At 35.8% G+C, this 12,578-nt stretch overlaps 2 protein-coding genes across 2 annotated transcripts; one reads left to right on the forward strand and one right to left on the reverse strand.

The window, feature by feature from the left end:
* Positions 1-1,770: 1,770 nt before the first annotated feature.
* LOC146163073 (protein SPMIP1-like) lies at positions 1,771-7,148 on the reverse strand. The gene is made up of 2 exons (XM_083381347.1): positions 6,715-7,148; positions 1,771-4,846 (listed from the first exon to the last, which is right to left on the reverse strand). The coding sequence occupies exons 1-2, from the start codon at positions 7,043-7,045 to the stop codon at positions 4,599-4,601; spliced, it is 579 nt and encodes a 192-aa protein (XP_083237473.1). The 5' UTR covers positions 7,046-7,148; the 3' UTR covers positions 1,771-4,598.
* A 3,422-nt stretch (positions 7,149-10,570) lies between these two features.
* Positions 10,571-12,542, forward strand: LOC146163074 (NADH dehydrogenase [ubiquinone] 1 alpha subcomplex assembly factor 3-like). Its single transcript, XM_083381349.1, has 3 exons — positions 10,571-10,725; positions 11,355-11,421; positions 12,080-12,542. The coding sequence occupies exons 1-3, from the start codon at positions 10,597-10,599 to the stop codon at positions 12,325-12,327; spliced, it is 444 nt and encodes a 147-aa protein (XP_083237475.1). The 5' UTR covers positions 10,571-10,596; the 3' UTR covers positions 12,328-12,542.
* The last annotated feature ends 36 nt before the right edge of the window (positions 12,543-12,578 follow it).

Below are 12,578 nucleotides of genomic sequence, written 5' to 3' on the forward strand. Positions count from 1 at the left end.
AATGTACGCTGTGTTAATTAAAACATCAGAACCGTTGTTTAATCAGCAATTGATCAGTTTTAAAACCAAAGAACTATTTCCGGACAAGTTATTTTGTTAAAACAACAATAAGCCCTTCTAATATTACTTACAACCAATCTTTTCAGGTTGTTTTGAGGCACCGAGGAATTTTAATTTTTTCTACCGTCTATTTCAAATTATTTTACACATTTTGAATTACTGCTTCCCAACCTTTTCATTTCACGACACACTTTAAACGCAAGTTTTATTGTGCGACCAACAATGAGATATGAACAAACGAATGAAAAACAAATTAATGGGAAAAGATACAATGTATACATAAGTAATTTACCAATAATGCAAAACTTAACCCCAGCTGTTTAGCAATAATTTAAAAATAAACTATTACATAAACCCTGCATCTTTACTATTTGCGTACATATTTTGCGTGAAGCCAATCCTTTACAGAAGGGACACGATGCCAGTAATAGGAAGTTAAAAGGTTCAAGTGAGGGGCACGGAAAGGATTAGGGAAGGGTTAACGTCGTTTTATGTCAATCAAAGTGTTGGGAAATCCAGACTTGTGGAAATCACCTGAAGACAGACAACATATTACTCGATAAAAACCTTCTATCCTAAGCAGGTTCTGCATCGGCCAATAAACCTATATTGGTTTGGTTCCACATCGTATTGATTCTTCATGAAACGAAAATAGGCGAAGCTAAGTAAATAGAGGAAATTAATCAGAATAACAAGAATTTCGGCTTAGAATTGAATTCAATAATCGTTATACGCTAAATCAGTCGCAATTTTTTTCTAGTTTTTCTAATTGGCTTCACACCGGTCTATTAACCCCGTTAACAAAACAACCCACATTTTTGTCCCCCTTTTTTTCTCACAGCAGGGTCACAAAACTACGGCCCACCAGTAAAACCCCCGGTTTAAATTTTTCGGCCCGCTATATTTCCTGTATAAAGGTTACTAATGAGAACGGCAAATTTTGTCCGATGCAAAACTAGTCTATAAATTTGATGGAATTTTAAGTATACGACAATTTTATAGAGCCACTATGCATGTTGATATATATTTTGCGAGTTTTCGTTGCTTAATTTAAACAATAATTTAAAAAATTTAAACAATATTTTAAATTCGCCCGCGATCACCAAACGTTAGTCATTTGACCCTCCATGAAAAACCCTGCGGCAATATTAACTGTCCACAAATTCCATGATGGACATCCGCAATATTTGAACTGAATTCCATTGTCAAGCGCATTGAAAGCAAGTAAAGGTCGTGTGAGCCATACGTTCAAAGTGCTCACGTGGGTCTAAGTCAATTTGCTTTGAAGACGGTTAAGTTTATGTGAGATGTGTATCGACTGTTTACTTAAGCAGAGTTTTCACAACTTTAGAAAGAAACGTGAAATATTGAAAATAAATCAAAATGACTTACGTCACAGTTAAAACTATTTTCTATAAAACTCTATAAAGTGTTCCTTTCCACAAATTAGTGCGTCTATGCCTAAGTAGGTTGCATTTCTCGTCAACATAATTTGGCGACAACCTTTAATATTGGAGTATAACTGCATTAAACGAGATAAAAACTAGTTCATATGGCCGCTTATTAGATTGGAAGTGGCACTAAGTGATTTCAAAACTGTATAACAAAGAAAACTGCAAAAAAGTGCATTAGGATGCTACAGCACTTTGCAAGGTGGATACTATACGATTTACACGGGCATAATTTGTTTAAAAAAACACACTAAAAAACAACCATCAAGCCACGACTTTAGATTTTTAATTTATTTTTAAGCTTGCCTTTTACTAATAACAGCAAGGCACAAAATGAGACACAAATTGGGCCTAAATAACATTCAGCACATTTGCGAATTATTTTTCAGTTAATACAAGCTGTAATTAACGATATGGGCGGATAAGATTCCAGTGTCAAAAAAAACACGATTATTTCCTTAGAGTTCGGGTTAATTAATAAAAATATATTCATGAAGTGCTAAAAACGTACAAATTTTAACCCAGGGCGACTAATCCATCAGCGCCACAACATTGGCCGCGAATTCCCATTAAGCATCAACCACGGTGCTTTGGTATAGCACGTAGACACAATTTCTCTCGCGTCTTGGAGGGCATCGCAATCAGAGGCAATGTGACGTAACAATAGGACGTGGTGGATAATCTCGTGTCATTACGCGATGTCGGGGGGAGGGCACGCCGCGCGGGGCATTGTTAGGAACAATGGAGGGTTATATGACGCACAAAGGTCGCTGATATGGCTTGGTAAGTACAGACAACACAGAAGGTAATACTTTGCAAAGTGGTGGTTTAAATGTCCGGGGTTTAATCGACGTTTAATTGTGTTGGTTCCATTGAACGGCTTAATTCGAAATGTAATCTCCAACCTATGCTGAATGAATTGGATATCTCCAACAGAAAGAGAAAGAACTTGCCGGTTATTGCAATAAGACGTTTATTCGTTACGGCCCTTAAATTTATGGCTATATACGTATTTTTTACCAGGCTTCAAGTGGGTTTTGGGCAGTTGAGTCAAACAGGAAAATGGATTCAATACATACAGAAAAAGAAAGAATACATGAAACTTCAATTAAAGCGTCTACACATTGATTAAGCTTAGCAAGTAGTCGATTATAGGGTGCAAATTAAACTACACGGTTTAACAAAATCTCCATTGAAATAATACATAAGCAGTTTATCAGCTGAGTTTACCAAACACTTCTTATGATATCCTACAAGTCAGACACAAAGCTGCATTTTTTAGATTTCCAAGCAATGTCAAAAGGTAAAACAAATTTTTTTGAAAAAGCAACTCATTAAATAAAGGGACGACTTTGGGCTAAAGTGATTTTATCAAAATTCGTTACAACATACGAGAACATAAGTCAGATTTGAAAAATTGGCTAAATATAGGCAAAACCATAGTTTGGGGGGTCATAAGTACCCCATGGATTTGTCCCTGACGATAGGGTAAGTGACCAACTTGTAAAGGACAATGCTATAAGTGCAAGTAAAGAGAACAACTTCGGCTGTGACGTGTTACTCGTGTATTGGCGGAACGGGCTAGTCTTGTTTTTAAGTTTGTTAATTCTCGTTTGGCTTGTTATTGCACGAAGCATGTTTGGAAAGAGTGGTGTGAGTTGAAATGAAGAACGTGGGAACATTAGCATATATAGAAACGCTATAGGACGGTTAATGTGTGGCGTTATTTCTAACCTCGAATCTCAGTGGGCGAGTTAAATACAAATGATTCTGGGACAGATTTTCAGGACAATTTTAAGCAGTGATGAAATGCAATTGCGCCTTAGAAAATCCTACGAGGACAAAAAATAACCAACAGGAAATTAAAATTTACAAGAACTTAAGTGTAAATAGCGCTCAGCACTGTAGAGGGTTGGTAAGAAAAGAGTTCAAGGTTTATGACAAACTGGATTCTTGGTATGCAAGTGTTTGAGAACAGATCCAATGGCCGCTTATTGTTTCAAACGAAAAGCCATTTTGCATGAAGGAGGTGACTGATAAGGACATAAAAGAGAGGCAAAAACTTCTTGGCAAACGCGTAAAATATTAAGTGCACGTTTGGCGCATTACACCACAGAAAAGTAGTCGGATTTTCAAGCGAATTCAAGCTGCAATGGGCTCGTATGCCATTGCGCCTAAACGACTCCTGTATACAAGGAATATAACGAACGACGAGAAATCTATGTTTTGAAACAGCTCAATTTTGTAAGCGTGATTAGCACTATAATTAGCGCAAACACTAATAAACGGCAGATTTCGAAGGAGTATTAAGCAGTGACGGGTTCGTTTAAAACATTTTCAAACGTTTTTGGGTTTTTCGAAAATACAGTTTCAATAATCGCGCAAAATATTTGAGTGCGGATCTCAACGAAAAAGCTAAAGCAAGGGTGGCAGGTTTTAATGAAGTCCTAAGCAGTTATAAGCAAGTTCAAGCAGTTCTATAGGCTAACACGTAAAGCTATTTCACCTAAGGAGGGGGATCCTGACAAGGATATAAATCTAAAGACAAAAACGGGTTATTTATTTTAGGGCTCGTAAAATATTAGAGTGCGGACTTAAGGGGAATTACATTTAAGTAGAGAAATGCCGATTTTTATGGCGAACTTAAGCAATTATCGGCTCCTACAATAAGCCATTTCTCTTAAAGAAGGTGTTTCTGATAAAAAGATAAAAGAAAAAGAAAAAAAATGTAATATTGAGCGCGCAAAATGTTTAAGTGCTAATTTTGACGCAAAACCTTTAACGAAGATGGCAGATTTAATGGATTATTAAGCAGTTATAAGTCCGTACAAGATGCTTTTGCGTCAAAAGAAAGGTTTCCCTACAATGACTTTAAACACAACGGACGAATAGTTAAGGTTTTTCAAAAAACTTAAAAAAACAGTTATATGCTCGTACAAAATGCCATTGCGTCCGAAGAAGGTATCTCTGAAAAGAAGATAAAACAAAAAGCAAAAAAAGATGTTTTTCCTTTTAAGTGCGTAAAATATTTGAGTGCAAATTTTAACGCAAGACCTTCAACAACGACGGCAGATTTTAATTGCGAGCTCAAGCAGTTATAGGCTCGTACAAAATGCCATTGCGTCTGAAGAAGGTGTCTCTGACGATGCGAGATCGGCCGAACTGAGGGGCTCTGAATTCTTTGACCACGTCGTCGAGTCTCCAGCCATATTCCCACGAGGTGGTGAGCGGGTATTCGTATTTCTCCTCGGGCTTCTTGAAGGTCCTGGCCTGAAGATACTGGTATCGTCCCCTGCCTTCCTTGGTGAAGCCGCTGTAGAGGGTGCGACGGATTCCTGGCGTGAAAAGAGAGAGGGTGAACATTAAAAAAAAAAAATTAAAAAAATCATTAGTAATAAAATATTGAATTAAAAAAAATTATTTAACCAAATTTAAATTTATAGCACATTAACTAAATAAGTAAATTTAAGTTCGACACCCCTTCCCTGCGTATAGGTTTAAGTTATTTGCACACTTTAGTAGCACTAGGACACATGGTGAGGTATAACAAGGTTAGGGTAAGTTTAACACTAAAAAGCGTGCTGAAAGTTTGATACCTAGAAGTGTTAAAAATATAGGTTAAAGTTATAAAAATATAGGATTAAAAAGAATTAAAAAAATATAGGTTCATTTGACCTGCTTTCAATGAACAAGGTTAAAAATATGTTTTCCCAAAATTAAAATAAATAATATATTAAAAAATGTTTAAAAAGGATATGTTAAAACTAAAAAGGCAACATACATATATATATCCTTTCCCCAAGCTACTTTATTTTAAAGTATGTTTTTACTCAAAACCAGTCATACGTGTATCTTTTTAGATAAAGTTTTACTACTTTTAACTTTTGCACAGTGTTTTGTGACTAAAATCTGTCTTATTTTAAGTAACTTTGTTGTTTGAAGACAGAACTAATAACATTTATTGCTAAGCTGAATTGTTTAATTTAGACCTTTCTAAGACCTCAAAAATGTACTGCTGTTAAAATGATTGATTCATTTATATTAGACAGCTTAAACTAGTCATATAACAGAAAGTAGAGTGCGTTTTACGTGCAAAAGGTTTATCAATGGTAAACATATTGACAAAAGATAATCATTTTCTTGTAACCTTATAGCTTAATTTGGCAATTGTCTCGACAAATATAGACCCGACACAAGACAACGCGTTAATATGGTGATAGAAATGAGTTAAAATTATGACACTTTTGTTACATGAGCCCAGGGCTGACGAGTCGGGATTCGGGAAGTATACCGGAGTCCGACGTGCGCATGCGCAGTACCAAATTTCGAAACAATAAGGCCGCAAATGTAAATCATAAATGTAGAATAGTATATAGTGGAAAAGTTTTCCAACTACGCATTGTGGTTTGATGATTTGTATAACACCCCATGATTGAATTGCTGAATATCCACCTTATTTCGGTTAAGTATATTGGTGTAACACAGGCTGTGGAGTCGAAGTTGGAGTTGGGACTCAAGAAATGGGAAAATTTAGCCGGGGACTCTGGTTGTTTTTAACCGACTCCACAGCCCTGCATAAAGTCATATCCCTACTATATTTTTTCTTTTTAATTTCATAAACGCCGAAACATTACATTTGCCGTAATTAAAGTTAAAACTCCCAGTCAGGAAATTGAGCGTACAATATCGTTAAGCGTACTTCGCTAACTGTTCCACCTAATTATAACACCTGGGTTGTAAATTCAATGTGTTGAAAAATATTTCAAATTTTCTTGTCGCCAAAATAGAAACAAAGCCTGTGCAGCGGTGATAGTGACTTTGTGTGGTTAACAAATGTCGGTAAATTAAGGAGAAGTAAAACACATTTTGCCAGCAATTAAAGATTAACCTTTTTTTTTGACAAATTTTGCCTTGTCTGAACAGCACACAGAACTCTGGGGTCATATGCTTATAGCATTTTTCGTTATTTTTAATTTAAAAATACCTAACGTTTTGACGTAATTCGTGACGTAACGTTCTGACGTAATTGCAGGAAGCAACCCTAATAAAAAACAATTTTAACATCAAACACAATTTCTTTTGTCCTTAGTCCTTTTGTGAATACCCCGAAACTGCTTTACGGACCCAATTTTGGTGAAAATTGTTTTAAACGAAAAAAATAACAAATGACAAAAACGCCTTTTACATCAAGAAGGAATCTCACCGGGTGTAACAGGCCTCATTTCGACGAACAAGGCCTCAGGGTCAACAAGGCCCGACTTGCTTTTATCAACCAGCACTTCGAACTTGGGCTGGCGTTTCTTAGGGTACGAGATCACTGGCAGGGTGAGACTCCTAGTGGGCGGTTTCGGCACCATTTCGGTCAACTTTTTGGCGCGGTTCAGGCGCTGTTGCTCCCTGGAGGCCGAGTTGTCGCCACTTCGCACATCCGACCTGTACTTCTGCTGCCAGGCCAAGCGCACGTACGCCTCCTTCTTGATCGCCTCCTTCCAAAAGTTCTGCCGCTGGGTGTCCATGTTGAGCTCGCGAACCATGATCGAGTGTTTTTTTTAGAAGTGGCGAAAGTTGGGTTTGATCAGTTACTTATTCAGTCAAACAACGCACAGTTTTTGCGAAACGTGCTTTGCTCGCTCTGGCCTAATACCTGTAAAGAAAATCTATTTAAACAGCTTTAACATAAAAATGATATCGACTATGGGATTAAGTGTTTTCTCCAACCGCTCCTATTTCTTCGATTTACTACGTATTTTGTTAATTATACTTATTATTACTTTTATAACTAGGAAAACTAAACATTAATTCAGATATTTCTCATTCATCACACATTTGTTACAAATGGCTTTGTCCTGTTGCTAACACAATACTTTTGCTGTTTACCAGGTCAAATAAATGCTGTGATTAATTGCATTTGTAACAAATGTGACAACAGTGGAAAGTAAACCGGTGGAAAGGTACAAAAGTGCTTCCCAACCTGGGGGTTGCCGTGTTCTGTTTGTCAAAAGCAACATTTACGAGAAACAAAACAACGCAAAAGTTGGCAAAGTAGGAAGTAAAAGAATGCGCCGGTCTAACGATAATGCTAACGGTATTTTTTTTAGCGAACAAGTGTTTTTAGTCGTCTTTACTCTTGATTTCAACAACAACAAAAAGTTTGGGAACCACTGTTCTATAGTATTCCGAACAGAGACATCAAATGAAGTGCCGGAATTTCTTAATAGGAAGTTCATTTGACATATAGTAACCTATAGGGAAAAAAAACGTTTTAAATTACGAAATACTTGAGTTTTTTTACATACGGTTTATTTCTACATTCAAAAAATTCTTGTGCTTAATCACTTGTTGTGCAATGCTAAACAGCGGAAGATTACTTTGTTTGGAACACAAAAATGAAACATGTCACAAATAAGCAATTTTTAAATAAAGTAAATCTGGAAACCAGGTAACACTGTTTAACGACAAATAAAACTTTTCAGACTTTCGCTTGTAAAACATTTATAAATCAGAAATGGGTTCATTGGGTCAAAGTAGATTTCTGTCGTAAAACAGTGCCCCCTGGTTTCCAGATGTAGAACTACACAAGTACGGAAAAATAAATAAAATAAGTAGGTGTGGGCACTTGAAGGTTGCGTGCGTATAACTGGTTAGCCAACCACAATGCTTCTAGTGATAAATAATTGTATTATCTGATAAGCGAAACACCCAGTTCAAACTATAGTAGGCGGACAAGTTTTTAGCAGATGCTACTTGCAAATAGGTTGCGAACAGCAAGTCGTTAAAAGAAGAAGTCTGTTTACAAGCGGATAGCGGCGGATAGCTACAGACAATCCAACTGCTGACCGCAGAAACAGGCCATTTAGCATTTAACACTTTGGTGCGAGCAGCGTTGCTTCGCATCGACAATTATCTCTGACATAAGCAAATACATCATAAAAGTTACTGTAAACACAATAGCTCTTAGTCGGTAAATTCATGCACTCTACATAGGCCTATTGCGTCATGTTTTTTGTATATTTAGTCTATAGCCAATAATAATCTGTTAAGACAACAAATTTAAAAATTGCACAATTAACCGTAACCTATACCTTGTTCCTGGTATATTACCAGTGTAGGGTTTATCATTTCATAATTCCTGACAGCTAAGCTAACCTTAAAATTTAATCTAGACTAGACGATGAAAAAAAACTGGGAACAGACTCTGGTGCCCAAGTGTCAGACATGTTCTATTACACGTGATGGTTAACGGTTGAATCCAATCCAGCTCTGAAACTACGTAGAACCTAAAGTTATCTGATAATAATGTGTGTTACTTAAACCCTGTTGCAGATTTCTCAATATTAATTTATATCTAGTTCGATTTGGGCCAAAAAGCATTTTTTTTTTTTTTCCTACCACAGCATTGAAGCAATTATGAAAGCAACTCACATTGTTTGGGTAAGAGTGTGGGTTAGTTTTTGAGTGAGAGTTGGTCAGGTATTCTTATATAATGTTTAATAATAATACTTGATCTTCCAAACTCAAATGCTAACGCATACCCTAATAAAAATAATTCTTGCGTTGTATTAGGATTCCAGACCAGCGCCCATCTTTCTACTTTCTGACTTTCCAGAGATATATTTTTCTAAATTTGGTAAACGCTATTCAAAGTTACACTACGACCTTAGCATTTTATAAAATCTAATTAAAACTTCTTTAAAACAAAATTCAATCAATTTTAAATACTAGTTGGATACCGTAAGTTCATAACATCTTACTTTTTCTACAGCAGTTAATAGTTTTGTCCTTGTAAGCGCTAAGTCCTACATTCACAAATTTAACTGTCTGTGTACACAGTCAATACGAAGGACCTCTCAAAAGCCGTCAATCTATTTGATTTCTAATCCACTTGGAAACACGTTGTCATGGAGATGACTAGCCAGGCGTAACGAATAAACCCAGTGTTCCGAGACAATCAGTCAAGCATGTTATTGTGGGAGATTCCCTGATGTGAAACTACACAATGAGTGTAAATTGTTTAACATTTTTGTCATGCAACTGATTTAAAAGCAGTACGTGTATGTTAGATTTAATTTGTTAAGTAGTAAAATGTTGAACCCACTTGGAAGATTGTTGTTCAGACGCGTTTTCAACTTAAAAAGCCATACGTGAGTTTTAGCGTAACTTGAAAACTAACACAGAAAACTTGGCATAGTTTTTAAATTGCAAACACCATGAATAATATGGAAAGTTTTGTTTTTATATTTAAATTTTATTTGCCAATGGATGTATGTGTACAAGATCGAGCTGGGAATATAGCCCATAAGTACTTTCCCATCTTACAATGTAATTTAAATGGATTAGGTAATAAAATATGAAAATAATAAAATATTGGGGCGCTCTTTCACTATTGTACGTGAAAAATTATGCAAAAAAAATAAAATAATAATACCGCATACCACAACGCATATTGTTTGGGTTAGGGTGCGGGTTAGCGTTTTGGTGAGGGTGGGTCAAGCAATATTATTTTTATTATTAATAATAACTTGACCCACCCTCAACCAAACGCTAACCCAAACAATATGTGTTGTGGTATGCGGCATTTGAAGAAAGTTTTTTTTTTTATTAATTTTTACGTAGAATAGTGAAAGAGTGCCAATATTGGTTATTATCAAACCTTGAAAACAATGTACAGTCACTAATAAATGTATGCAAAGCATACCCAGACGAGCCATGAAAATATCTAATTAAATGCAAGATACTTAACATCAAATTGGTAATATAGTTTTATTACTCTTCCTAATATATATAAACCTAATCCTTTTTAGAAAATGTTTTTAATTGTTGAAACTAAAGTTTATAGTTTTAAAGGGGGGGAGTTGTCCTAGCAAATCATAGCATTATTGTGTTCGCCATACTGTTAAGTGTTATTTAAAACCTGTTGGATGTTTACTTTTATGTCTTTAAAAACCTTTATAATTACTTGAAAAAAGTGATGTGCGCCAACCATGAAAAACTTGTGTAAAACAAATATGTTTTTTGCTGCAGACGATGCTATGGTTCTCTTGACTTCAAAGAGTTGGAGGAAGTTTCGGACAAAACAAAAGTCATAATGTCGACAAAAGCAGACAACGTGGACCCTCTATTCCTGACCGGTTACGTGGTCGGAGGGTTTAATTTCAAGCACACGACTGTTTGGGGTCCGGTTGCGATAGTTGAAGGAGCTGCATTTGGATGGAGCGTAAGTCGTAAAATATTTTATTGCTTATCTTAAAAACCTCATCTAAGTGATACATGTTTGGTGCAATACTACACCGAAAGCCATCACCGACTAACCAAGTCTGTCAATCAATGATGCAAGTAAGGCAGGATGGAAAAATAACTAGCCTGTGGTGAGGTTCGAACTCATGACCTCAGTTAAACCGGGACCGGTTCTAGCCTTTATGAGTCTGCAAAATATATGTTGCATGTTGCTACAGATTGCATTTCATTGCTACCAAACATTTTTTGCGTGAAGGCTTTGCCCAAAACAACGCCAGTGATGTCATTTGTCGTGAAATTCCAACTGCCAAGTAAATGTACAATAAAAAATTGTCCTTTCTGGTGTATAAATTGTCCTATTTTGGCGTATGTGTTTGGCCAAAAAAACTTAGTGCATGTCTTTAGCGGCACGTTGTGAAATACAGTCGGGCCTCAGCTAAATGATTTTTTGAAACATTTGGTTTGGGTGTATTGTTATATAAACCAGGTGAAAGCCACTTTCACTGAAATTCTCGGTGATTTGATAATTATGCTGTGAGGTATTTTATTTTAAAATATTTTGCGTGAAGAGCTAATGATAGCTCTAGCTCACTTGTCTTTTACTTGCAGGTTAAAGATCCGTCAGAAATCACCATTGAAAGTTTGTCCTTGTTTACAATGATTTATCCAAAACTAGGTAAGAAGTTGAATCGTTTATTGGCTACAGCAAGGTCTATATGTTTAGACACACATATTGCGTTACTTATGTTATGATACAGAATAAACCACTAAGTCAGTTTTGTTGGACCCTTTAAAACTTTCAGTCCACTGCTAACTAATAAATCAGTTTTATTTTACTTTTTTATTTAACTAATAATATGGTACACAAAATCACTGTTAATGTATTTGGCCCATGGATGGTAGATCAAATTGTGGGCTAATTCAAAAAAGGTTTACACTTTATGGGTTGTATTATGTACCAAGAACCAACTGCTAAATGGAAATGAAATCCTTTTTGTATTCACAAAATATGAATACAAAAGGAACTGTAGTTTGCATACTTTAATTCAAATTTGTGAATGTATTTAATCAAGTTGCGGTTGTAATTTTTTTGTAAATGGAACTGTGTTGTTGTTTTCACAGTTCAATGCCATAAATTATTACATAAAACGCTGGACAGGTTAGTTTTACAATTAACATGTTGAACCAATTAAGTGTTAGGGTTAGGAATATAATAATCAAGTCTAAATGTTGTGGTGAAACCAGGTTAGGTTTTATTTAGTATAATTGTTTGTGTTATTTTATTGTGCTACACATATTTGAACACCATGGTAAACTTGAATACTTGATTTCAGACATGATTGTAATTGGAACTGGTGACAAGTATGTTTCCCTTGACCCAGCTGTTCACAAAGAAATAAGGTCGCGTGGACTCGCCATTGAAGTGCAAAAGACGGCTCACGCTTGCGGAATCGTGAACTTGTTAAGAGAGAAAAGCGACCAAAAAATTGGTGCTGCTATGATTCCTATCTCGCAAAATGTTTACAGTGATAAAGAAATTCAAGGCATTAAACCTGCAATCAGGCCACCTTCAAATTGGTGAACTGAACAGGATTTGTTCTGTTTTCTTTCTATAAAACTTGGTTAAATATATGCGATACTTAGGACAGTAAGCAGATTTAAATTTCAAATTTTAGTGTTAAAATCCCAAATAACTCATGTAGCTTATTGTGTTTGGCTGTAACAACACAAAAATAATGACTTGTAAGATGTCAAGCTTGGACCACCGTGGTTAAAGAGTGAAATTATATACTTTGATAAACACTGGACAAATGCTTTCGAAATCGCTACATA

Source organism: Ascidiella aspersa, chromosome 2 (genome assembly GCF_963924565.1).
Source record: "Ascidiella aspersa chromosome 2, kaAscAspe10.2, whole genome shotgun sequence".
Taxonomy (NCBI): Eukaryota; Metazoa; Chordata; class Ascidiacea; order Phlebobranchia; family Ascidiidae; genus Ascidiella; species Ascidiella aspersa.

Coding starts and splice junctions, on each gene's coding strand:
- LOC146163073 (XM_083381347.1), bottom strand. CDS start 7,045: ATGGTTCGCGAGCTCAACATGGACACCCAGCGGCAGAACTTTTGGAAG. Junction 4,847..6,714: donor AATGAGGCCTGTTACACCCG/GTGAGATTCCTT, acceptor TTTTCACGCCAG/GAATCCGTCGCACCCTCTAC.
- LOC146163074 (XM_083381349.1), top strand. CDS start 10,597: ATGTCGACAAAAGCAGACAACGTGGACCCTCTATTCCTGACCGGTTAC. Junction 10,726..11,354: donor GAGCTGCATTTGGATGGAGC/GTAAGTCGTAAA, acceptor TTTTACTTGCAG/GTTAAAGATCCGTCAGAAAT. Junction 11,422..12,079: donor AATGATTTATCCAAAACTAG/GTAAGAAGTTGA, acceptor ACTTGATTTCAG/ACATGATTGTAATTGGAACT.